The sequence below is a fragment of the Diadema antillarum genome, unplaced genomic scaffold, assembly GCF_040938485.1.
Source record: "Diadema antillarum isolate AM-2024a unplaced genomic scaffold, OU_Dant_1.0 seq00001097_RagTag, whole genome shotgun sequence".
NCBI lineage: Eukaryota > Metazoa > Echinodermata > Echinoidea > Diadematoida > Diadematidae > Diadema > Diadema antillarum.
Genome location: NW_027271914.1, coordinates 600123 through 626081, shown reverse-complemented (window position 1 = coordinate 626081; position 25959 = coordinate 600123). Strand labels below are relative to the sequence as shown.

General features: G+C 38.9%; 1 protein-coding gene across 1 annotated transcript; it reads right to left on the bottom strand.

The window, feature by feature from the left end:
• LOC139743569 (uncharacterized) lies at positions 1-25603 on the bottom strand. The gene is made up of 12 exons (XM_071654050.1): positions 25333-25603; positions 19562-19651; positions 17413-17532; positions 14901-15038; positions 13648-13776; positions 10966-11082; positions 9960-10079; positions 7842-7958; positions 6866-7022; positions 4962-5161; positions 2050-2273; positions 1-1027 (listed from the first exon to the last, which is right to left on the bottom strand). Exons 2-12 carry the CDS (start codon positions 19626-19628, stop codon positions 806-808), a joined length of 1611 nt encoding a protein of 536 aa, XP_071510151.1. The 5' UTR covers positions 19629-19651; positions 25333-25603; the 3' UTR covers positions 1-805.
• Between the last annotated feature and the right edge of the window lie 356 nt (positions 25604-25959).

Sequence of the window (25959 nt, the reverse complement as noted above, 5' to 3'; positions counted from 1 at the left end):
TATCAAAATTGTAAGTTTTTTCCTCTTTTTAATAGAGCATCCATGTATAAGTTATGTTTTTATTTATATAATTGTGACATAATGTCTTACAGGGTATTATCATTTTGTGAAGTTCTGTTTCCTACAGACTAGCTCACATCTCAGACGGTTTTTACCTGGAAGTTGTACTATTTGCATAACATCTTATCTTTGCTTTTGTTTCATTCTTGTTTATCTTATAGGTAAAGACCTGGCAAAACGCATACTATGTCACCAAACATTTTAATCTTTATAAATTTTAGAACCGGTCATAAGAGTGAGTAGAGTTACCTAATCTCTTCATCGAAATTATATCTTTCCTGAATTTGTATTTACACTGTGTCGTTGGTAATATTGTCACCAGAACGACATTGTCCCACGATTTGTTTTACAACCATTTTCTGGTCTTTTATTTGGGCTGCTTAATACATCCGATTTGAGCATCTAACAGCTGTGACATGCACAGTTATGAAGAAAAAAAAACAACAACTCTGCCCTAAGTAGTGTAAGACTTTAGTCACATCGATTGAAAAACAATGAAATGCACATCTATAACTTATATCCGCATTCAAAGATTTGTTTATTCAGTTTTGTCTGTCCATTCATAATTGCATAAATGTTTATGTCGCACTAAAAAGGCAAACAAACCTCGAAACATATAACATCAAGATAATCATTGCTTATTTCCACTGCGAGATGACAGTCTGGAATGATAATCGTTTCAAAACGTCGAAAGAGGAAGGCGGTATAAAGCTAGGCTCAGATGACCAAAATCATGTCCCTGGTTCTAAACTATGAAATAGGCACTTCCGATGTACTTGTCGCGAATGACGTAGGTCTGTATCCGCGTCGGCATGCCGTCGAGAGTGAAGGGACACTGCGCGCCCGGCTTGACCCGGAAGCACAAACTGAACATGGCGAGCTCGAACTCGGGGCTAGCTCCCACGATAATGGAGCCGTAGTCCTTCATGACACCATTCCAGTTAAACTTTGTGGCGATTTGGTCAGGCTGCATTGGGTTAAATACAAACAAACAAGTTCAGAAAAATGTGCACATGTCAATAAATCGATATTCTCCGTTCTTCTACTACGTGTATTCACATATCAAAGTGACACTCTCCGTTGTAAGATTTAACATATTTTCACTTTTCTAGCATTAAGAGTACCTGACTTACTTCTTTCATAAAGCAAATAAATCATATTATCCCAAACGTATGTCACTACCAAGGCGATGGAATAACGTACTTTACATGAAAAATATAATTTTGTGGAATTCTCCTCATATTTTCTTCTTTGTGTGTTGCTGTCCTTAATGACGTCAGGAACTGAAGTACTGTTTCTTTTCCAGTGATGACGGCACCAAAACTTGAAATTCACAACTTTCAAACGGATCGTCCGATTTTCTTTAAAGGGGATGGCTAGTTACTGATTAGTGGGAATCAGTGGGAATGCTGGGGGATGATTGTGGGATTCATTAAAGAGTACATTATAATATTGTTGTGTGAAAGTTATTTGCTTCAGAATGGTCTTGTATTCAAGTAATGTGTAGTTTAATGTTTCCAGGTTAACATGCCTGTACAGTGACGGGGCGATCGTTAACCATCGCCCCGACACTGTACAGGCATGCTATAACCTGGAAACATTAAACTGCACATTACTTGAATATGAGACCATTCTGAAGCAAATGATTTCCACACAATAGATATACAATGTACTCTTAAATGAATCCCACAAGGATTGGAACAATCATAACCCAGCATTCCCACTGATTCTCACTGATCAGTTACTAGCCATCTCCTTTAAATGTTAATTGATGTGTTCTGCTAATATTGCTGCTTTCACTCAATCCACGTGTACTTTTGGCTTCTGGTTTCCTTTCATAATGACAAGTTTATTGTTTGTTTGTTTTTTTCTCTGTGTGTACAGTATGTGTTGTTGTTGGTTTTTTTTTTCTTAATCATTTGTCTGTTCGAGGATCAGAAATAGTATCGCCAAATGGTGGCCGGACTTCACAACGAACAAAGAACCTACCTCAACTTCGTTAACATAACCATAGTAGTTGAGGGCGCCAGCCTTCTCTTGGAAGTAGAACTGGAGCCAGTTGTGGAATCCCGTGACGTCACTACGAGTCTCGCCAACAAAGACGTGCTCGAAACCTGACGAATCAAAGAACGGGTCGCTCTCCTGCCGACTGTAATTCCCAAACCACACTTCCTTGACGAAGTCGCGGAAACCCGCCTCATCGTCGTGCCAGCCTATGGGTTATATAATTCATAATTAAGAGCACGCTATAGATTAATTGCAGCAGCAATGGTAACATCATTTAGCGGTAAAAACAAAGAACAAAAAAAAAACCCGACAATAATGATGATTATGATGATTATAACAATGATGGCCATTATGATCGCTATATTTTAATAGCCTTTATGGCCCGAATTCACGAAGGTCGTAACATGCTTTGAAATGTGGACAATTTTTATGGAGCGCCAAGTGTCGCGTGGCCTATTTCGTCGACAAAATAACTAATTTCGTAACGAAATCATGCGACATTTGGCGCTCCATACAAATTGTCTATGGTTTAAACCATGGTTTCCATTGTACCACCTTCGTGAATTCGGGCCATGGGATTTTGATACTCGACGTGCCAACTGGCACAGTAAACCCCATGAGGTTGGCACACACTGCCTAAAGCCCCTGACATATAAAGAGATTATAATCACTACTGATCATAAAGATGATTATAGCCGGTTCGATGATAGCGACTTTAATGACAATGACGATAACACTACAGGCACCTTATTTCATAATGCAGGAGTATTAGATTTTATCATTCTCTCTCGCGATCACTGTTTTTACTCTTTTATTGTGGTCGTGGCCAATGTAATTTCTGCACATTGTGATTGTACGAGTATTCTGATAATTATCACAGTCATGAAATCATTGTAGTGCCTCTGCTTCCTTTTATAAAAGCTTCAATAGATCCTAAGTGCACATCATGATATTTTTAAGCACAACAGAAATGTCTTCAGCGTATTATGATTATTCATGCCATATATCAATATAGGCAAATATGATAAATGCGTTCCTTGATTATCAAAATGTCTACGAGCAAATAAAAAACGTGAATGGCAGTTCCATTGTTTTAGATGGTACTTCACTCGAAAAGGTTTCCCATGTGAAATTTCTTGGAATAACAGTTGACAATAAGCTTTCATGGAAATTTCATATTGAAAATATATGTAAAATCATTTCAAGTAATATTGGTATAATTAATAAGCTTAAGTTTTGTTTTCCTTTGTCGTCCCTGCTTGTATTATGTTCATCCTTAATATTGCCATATTTAAATTACGGCATTCTTGCGTGGGGAAATACATATAAAACATTTTTAGATAAATTACTTTTATTGCAAAAGAAATCACTCCGTATCATATGTCATACTGCATTTTTGTCCCATACTGACCCACTATTCTATAAGCATAAAATATTGAAAATCAATTATTTGTATTTGTTTAATTTAGGACAATTTATGTATAATTATAAGAAAAATAATCTTCCAAATATATTCGAAACAATGTTTCAAAGAAATCAATCCGTTCACAATTATCCAACTAGGCGATCAAATGATTTCCATTTGCCATTTCTGAGAACTTTGTTGGCTCAAAACACATTCATCTACGATGGGCCAAAGTATTGGAATTCACTTCACTACAATATTACAACAGCTCAATCTCTGAAATCCTTCAAGAATAAATCAAAATTATTTTTATTGAAGTCTTACAACATCCAACTGAGTTAGTTTCGTTTTATCATCTCAGTCAAGTCATCATTCTTTTTTACATAAGTCCCCCTTATAATTATGTTCCTGTCAGTGTTCTGCATATATCGATGTGTCTATTCTCTCTTTCTCCTGCATTCTTACCAACATAATTATGTATAAAATTATATTCAATCCAGGTTGTATTTCGTTATCACTTATTTCATATTATGGAATCCAGATTGCTTGCATCCACGATGGCATGTGCTGTAGTTCCCCCCCCCCCCTTTTTCCCCTTTTTCTCTTTTTTTCCCCCTTTTTTTTTCTTTTCCCCTTCCCAATCATCTTGATGTCAGTTGACACCGGTTCGTTTTATTTTGTTTTATATTGCTGCCTTGTGTATTTTCTGAGGGTCCCATATCGTACAAGCTCTGCTTCTTAGTGGGACGCCTCCACTTCCATCCTCATCCTTAGTTGACTTGTATTATACGCTTTATGTATATATTAACAAAGATATAATTGCATTTTTTCATCTACTTCTCATTTTCATACGTCCTTTGTCAAATTACATTCTGCAAGTATTACAAATATCCTGTACATATGCAATGTATATAATTTCTTTGCTTATTTGTTGGAAGTGAAAACAAATTTGAATCTTGAATCTTGAAATCATAGTAAACACACAGTTTGGTCGTATAATGTGCACGAGTGCATGTCCCCATCATTATGCAATATGTTTTTGCACAATACATGTATTCAACTTTCATTGCACCTAATCATTGGTGAAATTAATGACGCAGGTTGTGAAGTGAAAGCGAGTGTTGACGAACACAATACAGTGTACATGTGATTGCTTGTATCATCAAGGAGGTACTAGGCGAGCCTCGCCTAGTACCTCCTTGGTATCACTGAGTTTACTGAAGGCTCTCATGATCACGACATGCCGGTTGCGGATTCTGCTTACATTGACACAGTATATGTCTTGTGTGATCGCTAAAAAGAGTATCAATTTTTTTTTTAAGTACCTTGTTCGTTTTGTTCATTTAGTGCGCATTAAGTCTCATCGTATGGCAAGTTAACTGTCCCATTAATCGATAAACTTTTTTATTATTTATAATCAACAAGATGCTAATGAAGTGTCGATGTCGAGTACCTTTTCCACATTACCACGACGTCCCTTCTTCCATACCTTTATCGATAAGGAACTGCGTTGTCATATTCATGACGTCAGAGTCGAAGACGGCATCTAAGAAGTCCTCGATCTCCGCCAACTCTTCGAGCGTGTAACTCTCCTCTTGCCTCGTGGTCGCAATGTAGTTGTCGAGCAAAGCGATAAATGTAGTGAATGTACGGCTAGTCAAGGCCGACTCGTTAAGGCTCGTGAAAAATCTAACAAGGAACAAAAAAGGGGTCAGTGAAATCTTAGTGTCAGTCTCTGAATTGGTCGATATAGTTGTCGTTTTCAGTAGTGATACGTGTATCACAAACATTATTTCGTTAAAGTTTCTCGTTGCACATCTCATTTCACAAACTAGTATTTTTATGCCTCCGCCACGAAGTGGTGCCGGAGGCATTATGTTTTCGGGTTGTCTGTCCGTCCGTCCGTCCGTCCGTCCGTACGTACGTCTGTACGTACGTCCGTACGTACGTCCGTACGTACGTCCGTCCGCTTTCGTTTACGCGATAACTTGAGTAATATTTACTGGAATTTTACCAAACTTGGTCCAAGTATGAAGTATGATGGGGCAATGATTTGAGTAGATTTTGGGTGAAATCGGCTGAAGGTCAAAGGTTAAAGGTCACGGTCAAATCATGAAATTGCATCCGTTTACGCGATAACTCAAGACTGGATCAAGCAAATTTCGCCAAACTTTGTTGGAGGATGATGTATGATAGGACAATTACTTGATTAGTTTTTCAGTGAAATCGGACAGAGGTCAAAGGTCAAAGATCAAGGTCAAATCCTAAAATGTATCTGTTTACGTGATAACTCAAAACTGGATGAAGCAGCTTTCACCAAACTTGGTCCAAGGATGATGTATGATGGGACAATTAGTTGAGTAGATTTTAGTGACATTGGCAAGAGGTCAAAGGTCAAATGGTCAAGGTCAAATGCTAAAAATGTTGCTATTTCCCCCATATCTATGCAGTGCCCGCAGTTATTTTCTTGAAACTTAGTGTAGACATGTACTACTGCGTAAAGATTCTCCAGAGAGAGTTTCATGTCATAAGGTCAAAGGTCAAAAGGTCAAAGGTTAGGTGAAAATGATGCAATATCACTTTTCTTGCAAGTGGTTCAATGTATCTTCATGGAACTTGGTACATATGCATGTACTGACTGGCAGGGATTATCTAGGGAATTTAGGGGTCATGGGTCAATGTCAGGGGGTCAAAGGTCAAGGTCAACTCCTCAAAATGTTACTATTTCCCTCATATACTAGATTATGCAATGATTGCATTATTAGTTTTAAAATTCAATATACATTTTGTATGTACATGTACTTGATGGAGATTCTCTTGGAAATTTCCTGCCAGAAGGTCAAAGGTCAAAGGTTAAGGGTCAAAGGTCAGGTTTAAATGAAAAAAAAAGATATATTTTGTACTGTAATTACACTCCTTCTACATACCTCGGAAATTATACTCAATGCATAGACTTATAATAAGGTCGGTCAGAAGTCAAGTAAAAATTTTCAATTCCCCAAATATGTGTACCTGCACTCTTTAATAGACAATTATAGCAAACCCAGATCATGGAAAGTGAACATTCAAGATATTTCTGACTAACCTGTCATTTCGATATTTTGCCAGAAATTATGTGAAACTGTCATCACACATTGTGAAGACATTGTACTATACACCTATTGGGAGAATCATGCATTATGGCGGAGGCATCAGTCGCCATAGCGACATTTCTAGTTTATACTAGTAATATTAATGTGATACATAATTCAGTTTATATTTGTATATCCATCAGTCTATTATACACTCGTATATATATCCATTATACACTCGTATATATACCCATTATACACTTGTATATCGACAGCATAGGATAAGAAAGAGGGAGAGAGCCTCAGTGATATGTTCACTTACCGGTCTTGAGATATATCAACGTCACTGTTTTCATCAGTTTTGCTCTGCTTGTTAATGACGTAATCGGTGGCATTGATGAGTCGATTGACATCATTCGCCCAGAGCATTTCAGCCAGATTTGCGATATCTTCATTGCTAATAGGTTGAGGGCCGGTGCCTGAAATGAAAAGAGAGACGCCCGTCACAGAATGTATTAATCTGTATTTTAATTAGCACATAGTCTTGGGTTTCTTTTTTATGTTGTCACCCTTAAAGGTCCTGTTTACCTTTGGGAACAGTGGTTTTATTTTTTTTAAGATATGACATTTAATGCATATGTGTAGGTCTGTTATACCACAAAACATCCTATCATTAAAATTTTTCTTGATAAAGCCTAAAATATAAGGAGATATCTGTATTTTTCTCAATTAACCGAAACTGTAGACGGTTTAGTCTGAGAGCATTTTTATCATACTGTAACTATTGTACACATTTTGTATATTTAACAATACTTAAAACATCGTTTTTACTGATTCAAAATTTCACAGTGTCTATCCCTAACTCACATTTTAGAACTATTTTGAAGCACTAATGCTGTTTTTTTTTTCATCTGCAAATGGTAAATCCCGAGTTCCCCCAATCATCGCTCCTTAAGTTGTTTTTTATAGGCGTAACATGGTTATTTGACTATATCAATCAAACAACCATAGTTACGTACACGTAAGTCCTTTGGATTATTCTATTCCGTACTCGACGGCATGCACTGTCATTGATAGGTACCATCTATATGCCGAACTACGACAAACGGAGGATTGAAGTCATGGTCCATGCCGGAATCACGCAAATGTATTATGTCGAGCACTAAAATATGCGGAAGCTCGTGGCCTACAAATTGGACGTCTTGCTGAGAGTCTTTTAGCCTCAAAGTCTTGATGAAAGGCTATAGGTGGGTCTCATGACACGCTATAAAAATAATTAAACAACCAGCATAACGTACCACCTCTGCACACGTCACTGAAATCTGCACAACAGTCGCCTTTCGTCAAGCAGTCTTCATTGCACTGACATATTTGACTGCTGTCATAGGCCAGATCACATCGGCCGTCACACGTCCCTGAAAACAAATGAATTAATATGTTATATATGATTTGATCTACTTTTTTTATTTGATTTATTTTACAATTATGCATATGCATACATTATACAAATACATATATATGGTGTGTACACGGAATTTTCATTTATTATGTCATATACATTTAGGAGTGGGTCGTCATAAGCTATTGAAAGCGTGACTTGGGTTTACTAGTGTAATACGTTTCAGAGTTGAGGATAATTATGATAGAAGGAGAGAAAATATTTTTAAAAAAGGAAAGGAGTACTTTGCAGCATGATAGCTATAGGTTTATAATACAAATTCAAAATTCTTGGTATGGAAAGATTCGAAATCAAATATGACATGAGGTGTATAATATGAATAGATTGGTTAATTAACATACCTTGATAAGATGAATACATTACTATTTTTTCAATTCAATTCAATTCATTTTTTATTTTCATACTTCTCATTTATGAACATTACAACAGAAACCAGACAAGTTCTTTTACCTTGTGAACAATGTGCAGAAAACAAACAATATACATGGTGATAACACAGTAATTACATGTAATGATAACTGGTCAAAATCGAAATCGAAATGGGGTTGATCAAAGAGAAGTATGACGGGACCTACATGAAAGCTAGCTTGTTTGGCTGTAAGCCCCGAGTAATCAGTGTTTGTGAAAAAGAAACGGAGAACGGATAGAAGACCAGAATGATGATGTAAGGTTGCCAAATTTTATGTAATAAAAAAGAAGAAGATTTTATGTAATAAAAAAGAAGAAGAAAAAGAAGTAGAAGAAAAACAAACAAACTATACATTAATATGAACTTACTGTGACCGAGCCATCATTATTATACAGCCTACTTTGGTGTATATACTATAAACTATTGTTGCATTAAAACTTTCACCAGGATATGATCAGTAAGACACAAAAAGTAACATGTACAACTATTAAGCCATTTGGTGCCTGCCGTCAAGCTCTGCATAGAAGGTTAGAGAGGGGCAGAGGGAAAGAGGAAGAGAGGGAAACGAAGTAGAGTGTGGAATTGCTAATGATGAATTCAGAGAGCCCCATGGCAAGACCCTAAATGGAATCTGTAACGTGTTGACAAAATGTTTGATTGGACAATAACATACCACAGTATTACATAAGACATTACGACTGTTCAGTGTCTGCAAAATATGCACTCAATAAAAACTCTTTTAATTTACGTTTAAAGGAATATAAAAACGAGCAGCTTGTTATTTCGGGGGAGAGGTCATTCCAGTATCTAGGGCCCGTATACATTATCGTTTTTTTAGCGAAAATTGTTCGAGTACGTGGAAGGTGAAATGCGTCACTTTGGCGGGTAGGATAATTATGAATCAAATAGTTTTTTCTGAACATGCTAGTAAAAACATCCGGTAACTCGTTGGCAGAAAATTTGTACATAAATATGCCGACGTTGTAACTGATATGATGGTCATCGTTATGAGAAAATAGTTCTACGAATAAGTGAAAACGTCAACACGTGATAGGGAGAAAAGGTCAACGACATTACGGGCGTCCCTGGGTGTGTCCTTTTGTAGGAGCAATAACTTTACTTTGATTACTGAAACTAATTTTTTTTTTTGCCCTTTCTGAAAAGAAAATGGTATCTTTGCCTTTTATCATTAATAATGGAACCTACTACGTTGCTGTGGTTTAGGGGGGACGAGTGGAGAAAGTACATATAACCAGGGAGATGTAGTTTCACCTCCCTGCATGCATATAATCCTTTTCAGTTGTGTCTATTCCACGCAGCAAGGGCACAAAACAATGCCATTTTAATCCCCACATGAATGGAGAAAAAAACACATAAGCAACTGAGTTGTCAATGACCGTTAATGCATGGGGGAAACAAAATAAGTGACAAAATAAACGATATGTCATTAAAGTCGACGTATGTATAACGAAAACAAGAAAACTGAATGAAAGAAAAAATAAAGGGGAAAAGATTTGTAATCGTCAAATTGTGACCCGTTTCTCTTACCAACGCATTCTCCGGTGTAGTCATCGCAGCACGTGTCTGTGACGTCACACCCATCCACGCACTCGCAGAACCAATTGGAATCGATCGGCACGGAACAGCGCCCCTTACACGTTGTATTACCTGTTTAAATGAACAACAACAACAAAATATTTACGATGAGATGAAGTTTGAATCTGAACACCAAATTACAAAGGCCTCATAACCGCTGCTCAGAAATAGGTTCCGTAAAGTTTACATGAGCTCTGGTGACTATGTTTGCTAGATACTGCAGAAAATGGTGGCTTTGTTGTTATTGTTGCTATAGTTAATTTGATTTTGACTGGAAGGAATAAGTTAGACGTCAAACATGACCACAAACGGAACTGCTCGGATTGAAATTTCGTGCCATGATACGAATACGATCAACCACCTCGGGGTAATTTCACGATCGCGTAGCGACGAAGATTAAAGGGGATGTGCAGTCTGATTGCCCGGTCATACATGCGTGCTAACCTGGAAACATTAAACTGCACATTACTTGAATACTCCGTATTCTGAAGCAAATAATTTTCACACAACAATAGTTATACAACGTACTCTTAAATGAATCCCACAAGGATTGGAACAATCATCCCCTAGCATTCCCACTGATTCCCACTGATTTTAGTTAATATCCATCCCCTTTCAGATGAAACGGATGAGTATTGTTATTATAACTACCGTTGTTTTTAATCACCGTCATTATCGTCATTATCAATGTTTCATCCTGATCCGTCTCATATTTCAATAATGTTTTCATTTCCACATGCAATCACAAGATGATTGATCATCATCATCATCAAATATAACTTTTGTTTGATTTTTTGTTTTAATAAAACACAAAAATTTAACAATTGTTCACTGATTCTCTTTACATAGACTTCAATGGAGAAGTGAGCCTGAAAAAAAAAATGTATCCATTTATATCTTAATGAACCCTCCCAGACGAGTCGGGCAAACGACGCTGCGAAAGGGAAAGCTTACTTACTGAAACATTCCGCCTCGTAGTCCGGGCAACAGTTGCCATAGTCACCGCACACAGTGTTGCATTGGCACTCCAGGCTGCTATCGTAATCGGCAAAACATTTTCCTCTACAGGAGAAGTCTGGGGATGAAGATGAACCAAAAATGTAAGATCTCAAATTGTTATCACTATTACTTCTTTTTAAGAAATTAAGAATTACAAAAGGAAGTGCAAGACAGATCAATCAGTCATAATACTCACCATCAGCCATTGTTATGTCTGTATACATGATGACAATTTATTTGTATGTTTGTAAAGATCTTGTGTGACAAAAATATCGACATTATCTGAAGTAAAATCACGTAGAACAAGACACTTAGATGTTTTATGAATAACGCGGGAGAATGCAGTTTTCTAAGTGCTAGTGCCTCCCCACCCAAGCGTGACATCCATTACACCAAGAACACTCTACCCTGAATTCTGCGCCCCAATCCTGAAAGACTTTGGTTACGGCCGATATCTACTTGGTCATACCAATTAAAGGGGATGGCTAGTAACTTAGTAACTCAGTAATCAGTGGGAATCAGTGGGAATGCTGAGGGGTGATTGTTCCAATTCTTGTGGGATTCATTTAAGAGTACATTATATATCTACTGTTGTGTGAAAATCATTTGCTTCAGAACGGTCTCATATTCAAGTAATGTGCAGATTAATGCCCGTCACTGACCAGGCACGCTAACCTGGAAACATTAAACTGCACATTACTTGAATATGAGACCATTCTGAAGCAAATAATTTTCACACAACAATAGATATATTATACGAATAATTTATGAGTTGTGAGTGCATAGGGCACGAATATCGCACGAGGCGCGAGATGAGCCACTGGTCTATTCAACAAGGCGCGTAGCGCCGCGTTGAATAGACCAGTGGCGAATCTCGCGCCGAGTGCGGTATTACGTGCCCCAATGCACGAACAAAATCATAAATTATTCGTTTTATACAACACCTTGTCCACAATCACAATACAAAATTAGTGACCGCCAACTCAGGAAGGCCCAAAAATAAATGTAACAATTAGGCAGAGAATTGTAAACCACCCTGTGTACTGCTTTCAAACACTCGTCATGATTCGACCACACAGTCACAGGAATCACGAACTCCGCAGGGTCTATACCCATTCTACGCTAACGTTAGATCGAGTTAGGCCTGACTGTTAGGTCGATCTGAGATGTCGGTAGATCTAGTAGTAGGTCTAGACTTTGTCTATTTCCGAAAATGATTTTGTATAAAAACACAGAAAAATAATCAAATTACGGTTTCTCAACTTGAAATGAAGTCTTGATGTTGGGATCACTGTGGTCCACGTAGCAGATCAGAGTCAAAAGTAAAAACACAGCAGTACCGCTAGGTGTATACAGGCCGCGCGATACATGCAACTAGCTAGGTAAAGTAACTGCGCGTACACGTTAACGTTGCAGTACTCCGCCGCGCCTGGTCTGTGAGACTTACCGGCAGCGCAGCGCAGCCGGCCAGCACGTACACTGTACAATGTAGTTTGCTGGCGCTTTGCTACGGGTGTGAGCCACAGAACTCTGTGAGCGGCCATGCATTAGTAGCCCCCCGCGAAGCCGTGCTATAGTACCTTCGAGCCGTGCTATAGGCCCATGCCAGGGGCCTATTGTATGGCTGTCACTCTCAATGAGTTTGATAGGTATTTTCTATTGAATGTCATGTGACATGTTCTTGGCCAATCACAATTCGACATCATTCTGAGGTGTTGTATAAAATGTACTCTTAAATGAATCCCACAAGGATTCGAACAATCATCCTCCAGCATTCCCACTGATTCCCACTGATCAGTTACTAGCCATCCCTTTTAAGGAATCACACTCTAGCTCGCCTCATATAACCTCTATGAAAGGTTCACGGATGCGGAATTCAAGAATGGGTTTGCCGTATGATTAAAGATGCAATTGCTTCCATGGATCTTCATTGAGGAGATCGACGGTGTAAGGCTAGACAACTGTCGATAAAAGCAGTACCGTATGGCGTATAGATATAAAGATACGCAACCAGCAAGCAAACTGCAGTGGCGGATCCGGAGGGAGCGCGCGCAACCGGCGCGCGCAACCGGCGCACGCCCCCCCCCCCCCTTTATTTGTCGTTGATAAAAAAATGAAATGAAAGTGACACCAGAAATATTAATTGCGCCCCCCCCCCCCGTAACAGAATTCCTGGATCCGCCCCTGAACTGTGGTGTTTGAAGGATCTGTTTGTAGTAGGTGAACTAAGCCAGGAACAACTGCCGAATCAAGAGACGAAGTGGCCTGGTATTCACATTTCGTTTTATTCCGACGTTCAAAACAAGGCTGTTGGGTACAGTGTCATCTATCGTCTCGATAGAATTTGGCCAACTTTGCTCCAGTGGGCAGCACTCTAGCGGCATGATGTCATATTTGTACTACTATAGGTAAGCATAGATAGGCCTACCTATATCACGTACGACTGTTTGCCATTGCGACCAGCTGAAACCGAGTTGGCCAACTTTTGTTTATACATGGCTGTGTGTGGGTCACGTCACATGTGTGGGTACATGTAAAAGCGCCCTCTTGGGTCCCAAGTAAGTGCACCTTTAATCACCATTGCACTAAATAAACGTTAGCTGGGAAGCACAAAATCGGGGGGGGGGGGGAAATAACTCACCATCACTGGTGCAGAGATCGACATAGTCGTTGCAGCAGTTGTTGAACTGTTCGCACTGGTCGTTGCAGTGGCACTGGTCAGACGGATTGTAGTCATTACCACACCTTCCATTACACGATAGATTAGGGTCTGGAGAGAATTATCATGATTACAATTATTAAAGATTGAGATGACAGTCAGAATATAAGTCTAGTGAGAATGGCAATAGTATTGATATTGGTACGGCCAGTAAAATGCACCGTGGAAATGTTTATAGTCGTATTACTTGATATGTTAGTCATTGTATGGAGAATAGATTTGTATCCTCACTGTATTATCAAGATCATTCCCTCAGCTTCCGCGATCTTCCTTGCGTTTACGTGGTGAACGCGACCATATTATTAACTACATAACTGTTATATCGGGATCTGTCAGAGAGCGAATTCAGAGCGATTGTTAAGACTTTAGCAGGTTTAGTGAAGCCACCTACTGCAAAGGCAACGGTGCAAGCAATAGCGGGGGTGCTTTGAAACGGTTACAGTACGCTATTCCAAAGGTTCGTGGATCCAAATATAAAATAAGTTTCTTTATTTCGAAGGTTCGTAAATCCAAAATGAAAAAAAAAGTCTTTGTTACTCTGAAGGTTTATTTATCTGAAAATTTAAAAACGTTTGTTATTCTTAAGGTTGGTATATCCGAAAATGTTATTTTCGGATTATTGTCGTTATTGTTATTGATACCGTCACTTTCATAAGAACGACTAAAACTCTGTCATATACATACAAACATAGAAATAAAGCGTCTGATACATTAGAGATTTTACCTCAATGAATATCCCCCGAATGGATGCATGCATTACGCCATTTTCGGATTCTTCATAACACTCTGCCTTGGGTTACTTTACATTCTTTTTAACTGCGCGAACTCTTTACTGTAGTCGTGTTGATAAAGCAGAGGCACAATGATTTGCTGAAGAAATGAAGAAGAATTTTCACTCATAGTGAAAATCAAGTCTGTGGACTAATAAGTCCAAATCTGAGCGTGCTCTTCTATTGCATGTCAGCAAGCGTTTACACTATTGAACTAACCATATGCTAACTGTCTGTTGACGTGTCGCCCGCCCATAAACCAACTTTAAACTATAAACGTCCATGGATTTCGGCCAACGAATATCGAAGAAGATATCATCTTAATCATCATTGCGTCACAAAAACTAAAAGAAAAAAACAAAACAAAACAACACAAAAATGTTTAGGTGTATGTGTTGTATATACCTGTGCCGTCTCCACAGAATTCTTCGTAGTCTTCGCAGCAGTCCCCATAACTCACACAGCCATCGTTGCACTGACACGGACTGCTAGAGCTGAACTGGCCACACCGCCCCTGGCAGGAGTCAGCGGGGACTTCTGGTTCTGTGGGGACGAATTAATTGGAGTTTAGATAATGAGCAACTGGAAACGGAATAAAAGCTGCATATCAATCAGTTATAATCCCCTATGATTAACTCGCTTAAAACAGAAAAATAAAGATATTAATGATAACAATGATTGACAAATGATCGAATGTATACTGAGAAGAGTCATGCTAATTATGATGATACAATGATAATGACTAACAAGAACAACAAAACCAACTACATTGATGTTGATGATTGTGTAATGAAAATGATGTAACAAGAACAACAAAATCAACAATGGTTACAACAATTATAACAATAACTTGCTCAAAAGGGTTGCGCACTGCACTGCTCCCATTTGCCCTTCATTTAGGCCCGTTTACTTTGAATCTTTTTGTATTAGTGTGATATTAGCTAGTTGCTGCTCTGTCGGCAAGACTTAGGCGAGTTTTAAGGTTGTGAAGACTAGCCTCTGATTATTGGATAGGTATAGGCCTATACCTATTAATTTTATGACTGCGTCAGTGTACAATAGGACCCTCATGGTAAAGCCAGTGGCATAACTACCAAGTATCAACTTTCACTTCCTTATCAGCAATTATTCAATTTAATTCAATTCAATTCAAAGTTTATTTCATTTTTCGACAAAACATATAAGTTACACTTCTTTTGACAACAGAGAATAAGGTAAACAGAACATTACGTATCAAAAAGAATGTAAAACAATTGAGGAGGACCTTATAGTAATTACACATTGTAGTAAAAAAGAAACAGAAGCGATCGAAATGAAGTACATGTATAACTTTGCTTAAAGTGCGAAAAATGGAGAGACCCACTCAAAAGACAGAGCTTGTAGAATGTGGGCCCCTCTGGAATAATAACATCAATGGAAAGATTAATTGAAGCATCATAAATACAAAAGGAGAGAAAAAAGAGGAAGAAGTCTGGAAGCCCACTGAGAATTAGATTCACAGATAAATACACTTACTATCATAAACGTGAACAACATAGGACAAGACTAGACAACAAAACAACTCCTGGAGAAAAGGCTGTACGAGACAAAACGGGATGGACAAGACTAACAGACGCGAACAAACATGAAACAAGACTAGACAACAAAACAACTACTGAAGAAAAGGCTGTACGGGACAAAACGGAATGGACACGACTAACAAATAGAAGACAAATTAGCAAACGAAAATGCACAACAGAGACAGTGATCTTCGACAGAAGCGTGTCAAGAGAAACAGACGATAGTTGAGGAGAAAAGAAGTGATATTGTAGCGTCTGAAATGAGAAAAGCAAGGATATGAAGGGACGTGTGAACAGGAATAAGACAGAAATTCAAGTCTTTGACTCTTTTGGCGAAAGCGTAGATGGCAGCAGACATCCAAAAGATTACAATTTATTCTTCAAAGAGGAGAAAAAGTGAGTAAGTCTGTATGTGAGAAAGATGCTAGTTCTGTACTGTAGAGTCATACGACTGCAATAGAAACGACTTCAGTCTCCTCTTGAAAGAATGTATGGATGGGGCGTTTTTTATATCATGATTCAGAGAATTCCAATAATTTGGGCCTATATGAATAAGTGTATTTTTAGCAAGGATCGTGCGTAAGAGGGGTAAATGAAATTCATTGGAACGCCTAGTGGGATATTCATGAAATGATTGTTTTTTTAGGAACATAGAATAAGAAATGGATGGAAGCAAATTGTTACAATACTTGTACATAAATTGGCCTAAATTGTACAAAAACAAATCTTTAATCTTTAAGAGCTTGTTAGAGGCAAACAACGTGTTTGCATGAGAACGTACAGGGGACACTAGGGGAAAGGCAGTCAAACCTGCCGTATGCGGCTCCTAAAAGTCCCCCGACAGAAATATCCTATCAAAAACCCTGTCTATAACGGCCGCCATTTTCAGGTATCTTTAGCTGACACGTAAGAGACAGGTTTAATGTACAACCACTATTTTTAAACTCTCCTGCGAGATCTGAGAGTCGATCGTATGGGTTCAGAGAGTAAAGTTGATACGAATAGAAGAGTGTTTTACATTATATTATGACGAGTTTTGTTATAAGACTTGAAACTATCAATGAAAATACGTGTCACGTGCAAACTGCACGTATGTTGTTTCTTGAAAATGTCATCACATAGTGACTCGGGCCCGATTTGCATTTCTGCCCAATGAGGGAGTTATCAAAAAAAAAAAAAAAAAATACCGATAGTCAAACTTCTATGCCAGATCTCCTGTGCCAAATAACAAGGCATTAAAATGTTGTTGTGATGCTACATCGCACAGATATTGTTATCAGCAAAAATGCGTTCTAAATAAATATGACAACGATAAATGTTCCCCCGACATGTTGTTGTCAGATTAAAGACGCCCTCACCGACGCAGTGCACGTAGAAATCCAAGCAGCAGTCCCCAAACTGTTCGCAGTTCTCCGTACACTGACAAATGTTGTAGAGATCATAGTGATCCAGACATCGTCCTTCGCAAGTGTCTGTACCTGTTGAAAGAAGAAGGCAACCATGTCATTATCTCATAGCCATTTTACTATCGCTCAACGGAGCGATATGAGCTCCCTCGTGGAGACATTCATTATGAGCTCCCTCGTGGAGACACTTATTATGAGCTCCCTCACGAAGACATTTATTACGAGCTCCCTCGTGGAGACATTCATTATGAGCTCCCTCGTGGAGACATTCATTATGAGCACCCTCGTGGAGACATTCATTATGAGTTCCCTCGTGGAGACATTTATTATGAGCTCCCTCGTGGAGACATTCATTATGAGCTCCCTCGTGGAGACATTTATTATGAGCTCCCTCGTGGAGACATGTATTATGAGCTCCCTCGTGGAGACATTCATTATGAGCTCCCTCGTGGAGACATTCATTATGAGCTCCCTCGTGGAGACATTCATTATGAGCTCCCTCGTGGAGACATTCATTATGAGCTCCCTCGTGGAGACATTCATTATGAACTCCCTCGTGGAGACATTCATTTATGAGCTCCCTCGTGGAGACACTCATTATGAGCTCCCTCGTGGAGACATTCATTATGAGCTCCCTCGTGGAGACATTCATTTATGAGCTCCCTCGTGGAGACACTCATTATGAGCTCCCTCGTGGAGACATTCATTATGAGCTCCCTCGTGGAGACATTCATTATGAGCTCCCTCGTGGAGACATTGATTATGACCTCCCTCGTGGAGACATTTATTACGAGCTCCCTCGTGGAGACATTCATTATGAGCTCCCTCGTGGAGACATTCATTATGAGCTCCCTCGTGGAGACATTCATTTATGAGCTCCCTCGTGGAGACACTCATTATGAGCTCCCTCGTGAAGACATTCATTATGAGCTCCCTCGTGGAGACATTCATTATGAGCTCCCTCGTGGAGACATTCATTATGAACTCCCTCGTGGAGACATTCATTATGGGATCCCTCGTGGAGACATTTATGAAGAGCTCCCTCGTGGAGACATTATTATTTTATAGGCCTATCTAATAATGATGTTTGATTTGTTTAAGATTTATCATGTTCTGATTCTATGTCTGTATTGTCTGGGGCAAGTTAGTTTTTAATAGGGACCCCAATTTTTTGTTTCTGTCTTCTTTTCTTTTTCTTTTTAAAACAACAATGGAGGACTGGGAAGTCAAATTTCCGAGCGAACATAAAGCCTGTAAGAGTACGCTGGATTCTCGGGATGTATTCCTATTCAATTCATTTCAATTTATTTCTAATATCATATAAATTCTTTCCAATACAATAGTTACAAGAAGTGAATGTACGGTAATACAAAATATAATGATCAACCTGTATTTGAAAATGGAATATAATAAGCGAGTGCACTACCGAAATTAAAGTGTTCCGGTAATGAGTCCCAACCACTGACGCCACCCCCTTCGGATCCCCCTCCCCCCCCCCCCCCCCCCACACCATGTGAACAAGATATCCCACCACGTATACGTTTCAAGACGTAGAAACCAGTTTGCTTGCATTAGTTGACGCTGTGTCAGACAGGGTTGCTGGCAAGCTTTCGGGTTATTTGGAAGAACCTTTGCTAAAAAAAAAAAAAAAAAAAAAAAAGGTATACTTATAAAACTATACGCACGTGGTCTGAAGCCAGTCTAATGGTTTGAACTGCCACGTGAAGCACAACACTCGATTTATATTTGGCATCTTTGATCATCATGTATTATTTTCCTGTATTTCTAAGAGAAAGAAAAAAAATGGGGAATTTGCTGGTAAATGTCAGAAACACAACACATGCAATCACTGAGTGTCCATCCATTGTCGTATAGTTTGCAGTTTTCAGATCTGCGATTATCTATCTCAAAGTAAACAAAACTCGTTGGTATAAACTGTGATTCAATCATTCTCGGTTTCAGACTGTACCCTAGTCTCGAGATCCAGACCGTTGCGACGTATACTTTGCAATCCTGCAACCGTTTTCTCCTTTTACAGTTATAGTCGTGATCAGAAACCCTAGGAAAATCAACACAAAACGCCTGGACTTCAAAGGCTCACCTGGTGTATACGTAATACCGAGAACCGAGGGAAGAAGAAGGAAGAGAATCACAGCACTCGACTGCATCGTCACTTCGGTCAGTCGGCGACCTGTGAATTCCAAATCATATAGGCTATCATCAATAATTTGTGCATGGACGAAGAATGGTGAAATAGCATTGCATTTCAGGTGTGGATTTTCTTCAATTTCATTTGTAGAGGGAGACAAATTAAAGAAAATTCACACATAGATAGTGGCGGATCCAGAGGGGGCGAACCGGGGGCTCGCCCCCTCTTTACCTTTTTTTTGTGTGTAAAACAAGAGAAATAAAAAGAAAAAATGTGGGGGGGGGGGCGGCGTGGGCCTCACTTTAATTTGTAAAGGCGCCTCCCCTCTATAAGATTCCTGGATCCGACCCCTCATAAACCTCCCTCCCCCCCCTCCCCCTTCTGCTTTATATTCTCTTGCTTTTATCATTGCATCTTATATGTCAAATTTCTGGGATTCGAACTAATCGCGTATACGTACGAATCAGAACGAACGGATCATCATTCTGTTTAGGCCTTGGGACAGAGATGTGACATGAGTGTGTTTGAGTGTGTGTGGTGGGGGTGGGGTAACAATGAATTAACAGAGCACAACACAGATAACTATTTCTTTTTACATTGATTAACATTTCATTGGTAATGTATGATAATGTATGGATATGATAAAATAACATCAATAACGATAATAATGATTAAAAAGATTAATAATCATCAGCAGCAGCATTGTCACAATTATGATAACAATAACAATAAGAACGATGATGATATCAATAAGGATTATAACTGTAGCAATTATATCAATTTTGCAACTTTGTGAGCGTGTAACATGTATTCATCATCTTAACTAACGCGAATGATTCAAAACGTTTCTCCTTTTCATCCAATTTTTAGCATAAAAATTAATATCACCCGAGAGTATAATAAGGGGTGAAATAACAGTCGCTTTATTAAATAATTATTGCTACTGTAAGTGTTGTCGCTCTCGGTTGTTCGTTTCACAGTTAGGACTTGTGGTCGAAATATAGGGCTAATATAGAATAAATAGAAATGATGTTCATAGAGGGATGCAAAGTTATAGTTCTTTCTCTCTCTCTTCCTCCATCTCCTCCTTTCTCTCCCCCCCCCCTCTCTCTCATTCACACACACACACACACACACACACACACACATACACATACACACACATTATGTTGTGCCATTTTAGTTACTTTATATATTTCTTGCCTCCATTTTGACTCCTCATCTGTCACAATTGTATGTATGAATGAAACCCTTCTCATGTTGCTATCACCATTTATAACAACATTCAATAATCGAAAAACCTATTAAGATTAATGTGTTGTAGCTACATTGTCTAATACAACTCAAGGAGTTATCGCCACTATTATGACACTATCTTCTGTTATTGCTGAATAGGTCAAGATGATTCTTTACCAAAGTCATAGCATCTCTGAAGCGCAAGATTCTTTGACACTTCCCTTTGACGACAAGGGTTGTCTCATCGGGTGCACGTGACGAGTTCGACACTCACGAGTTATAAAGCCCACGAGTCATACAGCCCACGAGTTACAAAGCCCACGAGTCATGTACAGCCCATGAGTCTAAATCTTGTTTGGCTGAAATGAGATTTTAAAGTCTTGCAACTGTTTGCAGGAGGGACTGCACGTCTGTAGCCCAGCAGTGGCGGTCACCAGCGATTGGTGCAGTACAAACAAGACTAGACAAGACAAAACACTGAGCAAATAAGTCCCATGAGTCCGACACTGTGCAAACATGGCCCACGAGTTTGACACTAAGCAAACAAGGCCCACGAGACCGACAGATTAAGCTCTGTAATGTAATGTCGAACCCGTGGGCCTTTTTAGCTTTGTGTCGAAATAGTGGACCTTGTTTGCCTAGTGTCTGACTCATGGGCCTTATTTGCCCAGTGTCGAACTCATGGGTGGTACGGCCTGTGGGCCGTATGACTTGAGGGTGTCGGTCTCGTAGGATAACCCCGTTTCGTCGGCGCACGAATCGATGGTTCCATTACCAATAGTGCAATTATCAGTCAAGAGCTTGGATCAGGAACTTATAGCCTTCAGGTAAACTGATCTTGATTAATAAGGGCTGTGATTTACTCCCTTTGAAGTTTTCAGTTTGCTCTCGATGTGGTAGGTTTAATCTAGTATACAAAGTTCGCGTTTGTATTATTTTCATAACATGATCATATTCATTCAGTGGAGCCTCTTTAGAGATAGTTATATTTCTATACAGTATGTAGTCATTCAGAGGGAACTGCTATTATTGTCATTCCGGCATTGATGTTTTGTAGGTGTTGTAATTCCAAATGTGTCAAGGGGCATCTTGGGTACCACAATTTGTCCAGTAAATCCTCATCAAATGATTGGTTGAGAGCGTATATATATTATATCTGACAAGGCATTTATTTTGCCTAAACACGTACATCTGCTAATGATACAGTGCTTATACTGCGAATGTCACTACCATAGTGCCTTTATGCGCTTTAAGGGAGAGGGTTGAAAATGGGAAAAGGAAATGTACTGTATAATGTTTATCCCAGATGCAAACCGATACTCATTCATAATACTTTTTAAGCAGAAATGTCTTAAGAACAGTTTTAAAACTGTGGAAGCTTCCTTCATATAACATGGAACAGTGTTCTCCAGTGTGAATGACAATGACCGGTCATTAGCACTTTCTGACTGGGACGGTAACCGGGCGAGATTCCATTGTCTTTCATTAAACATGGTACGGACTTCAAGATGAAGGATGAGTTATCAAACGGCAAAGATCTACTTCATCAGTTTATAAAACAAATAACACACATCATTTTGGTTGGACATTTAGTATAATTACACTCGCAACCTCCGAAACGGTCCAAACACCATCGATTATCGCCTCGGGCGTGTTTGACTGTTCCACAGGTACCATTCATTATGTGGGTAATTCTTGCAAGAAAATGCCCATTTGCGTGTCACACTTATATTTCCTGTCCACAGGTATGTGTGTGAAATGTTGAAATTTGTGCAAATTCGACTTAGTGGTACACAAAGAGTTAATGTTCTAGATGAGAATTTGAAGTCAGGACCTCATATTACGTATTTACGAGTCCCGAGTCTGATCCATTCTGCCAGTTCCAAGGAGATACGTTTCTTCCAGAATGTCCTACTAGTGTCAGGTCTGGAATAGCGAACTTGGCACACAAACACACACTCACAAAAGATTCACTAATTTACGAGCGAGTGACCCTCATGCATACTTAACCATTGTCACTCTATACCTACTAAAGTTACGCGATTTTAGCTGCCCACTGGCTTTAATAGTCAGGTGTGGTTGTATTTGCTTAATGCCCCAGGTCATCAGAGTTACTATAGCAGGTAAATACGCCTCCTAAAAATCAACATTTTTCTGCATGTGTATCTTTATCCGGGGACTTTAACCCCCTCGAAATCTTCAGGAGTGAAGTAGATGCAAATAGAGGAAGAGGAATGCAAATCAGACACTACAATTAACATGAATTTACGTCTCGTTGAAACCGATTAAGCAAGATGTATATATTGGGGAAGAAGAATGGTTTCGAGATAAGGAGCTTAGAATAAACTTTGACGTGTATATAAACTGTGCGATGCGGTTGAACTTGCCACGGTATACCCGGCCTTGTTCACTATTCTCATTACTATAGGATAGGACATCAATGGTGATGAAATAAGCATGCATGCGAGATATCATTTGCACTATTCAAATTCAACAAATCGACCAATTTTCCGTAAGGTGATTTGAGATGAAATAGTATGAGTTAGAAAATAAGCACTCATAGGTGTACGGTAAAGTATAAACGATGCACAACCGTATTTAGATGAGCTACATTTAGAGGATTAACCCTAAAAGGGCCGGGGGGCGGAATCCGCCCCCCTCGACGTTTCGCGCTATAATTCTGTAACGCGAGAAGGCCTCGTCGCGAGGCTTCTTGACTTTGTTTGTTCAAGTCTCGCGCAACTTTTGAGAACAAATTTGCAACGTCCGCGCATACTCTAGCGAAGCCACGCCCATATTTGTAACGGAATGTCGCCCCAAAACGGGCACAATTTTGTGATTTTGTGTACATTTCCTATGGAAAACAGTGCTCTGTCATGAAAGTCATAAAAACCTGATTATTTTTAGAATTAATCACTTTCATTGATTAATTTTGTGCTAATTATGGTAGAAAAGTGGTCAGTGACAATTTCCAATGAAAAAACAGACAAAAAAAACAAAAGTTGAAAAACAATGAAATACATAAGAAATTCTGAACACAATAAAATACATAAGAATTGAAATGAGTTTTGGAAGTTTTTGTGATGTACAATTGTTGAATATGCTAAAACAGATTTACAGATCAAAAATTAGACTCTCAATACTTTTGATTAGGGTGAAATATGATCTTGAGCTTAATTTGCATGATCAATTAATCAAATTAGAAATTGATTGATCTTATGACACAATCTTGTAGATTATGACGTGGGTCTCACGCATGCAAAATTTCATCGCGATCGCACCACCGATGGCCGAGATCTGGTGGGGGGGGGGGGGGGGGGGGGGCGGCGGAATCCATCCCCCCCCCCCCCCCGGTCTGAGCATAGCCAAAAATGCCCGGCCCTTTTAGGGTTAAAAGAATATCAATCCTTCTTACCCTCCTCCCCATGCAAAGCCGCTGAAAATAAACGATTACTGAAGAATAATTTATTAAAATACATTGTGTTATGGAATATCATTGTAATGATGATAATACAATGATAATGACGATAATGATAATAATGATAATAATAATGATAATAATAATAATAATAATATACGATTAACATTGATGACAATAAGCGCTGTTGATAATCATTTTCATATTTATTTTGATTAGTAGCATTGTTACTATTGTTATTATTGTTATTTCTATCATTATCATCATTATTTATCATCATCATCGTTATCATAAACAACAACACTGATATAGCGCATAACACATAAAGTGTTTCTGTCGCTATGTGCTCCAGAAAAACAAAAACAAAGAATATATACATTGCAGATGTTTCGTGTTTGCTACAGTTATAAAGAGATGCGTTTTTAAGACAGATTTGAATTCATAGATGTTTGTAATTTGTCCGTCTAATCTATCAATCTATATCTCTGATTATCCATATGAAATCATAATATATATATATAACTTGCTATCTGTTATATTTAGCATTATACCTACCTACCTATCTATCTACCTATCCATCTATATATCTATCCATCTATCTATCTATACCTTAAGTTTCTAACTCTATACAGGATATTACATGGTTGTCAGTGATACGTTTATCGCGGCTTTGCCAAAGCCTTCCGCTCAACGATTTAAGGTGCATTTTTTCCCAAATAGTTCCCTGTTGTCACCTATGCAGAACAAGCCAACTGGATATTCACTAAAAAGGATATTATCAATCAGTCCCGGTCTAAAATAAGCCGAGTTTTCGGTACGCGCCTAAATCGAGAATTTGGCCGAGTGATGGTTGAATAAAGGCACGTGAGGTAGAAAAAAAAAACAGCAAAGCACAAACTGAGAATTTACGGCTGATTTCGGAAGGATACACACCTCACAGGCATCAATATTAGTGCAGATTGCTTCGCACCTGCTATGTAATCAATTAAGATTCTACTATAGACATTATGGACTATGATAGGCAGTAAACAATGAAATATAATCATTCAATCAAGTAGGGCCTACTTACGTGAAACAATGCAGACTTGATGATAATACAGCCTCGCTAACCGTACGTTGTCTTATAAAAATTTCGTGCGAAACAATTACTTCCCTGAGCTGGTTACTGCAAATTATGTTGACGGGCATACGTTAAGGCGTTTTCGCCTTCTTCCTGGTTTTTTTTTTCACGAAATCCGTATAGTTCGGTATCTGTCACTGGTGACAACAATGCAGTTAGATAATCAATAGACGATGAGCGAGATATACCGTCTATGATCAGGGGCTTCTTGGGCGCTTTTCACATGACTAGCGGTGGTAGATCAAATGAGCACCGTCCTAAACAAACTCGTCTAGTAAATCAAAGTTCATGTTGACGAAGTGTGAGTGACATATACTTCATAGGCAGCAGTTAGTGATAACCAGGGTATAGTGCTTATGAATAGAGGGCCAAAATAAGAATATTGTACGATATCGCTAGAAGAAAAAACGCAAACATTAAAATCTGGACAATAGGAAAGCTGAGGGGGAAAGAAAAAATAGAGATGGAAAAGAGAAAGGAGATTCACAGTCTTTGATGACATATCACGGCCAAGGGCAATATTTCAAGGCCAGAACTTTGCCAGTAATTGCCTTGAAGTCGTGCTCATTCCAGTTT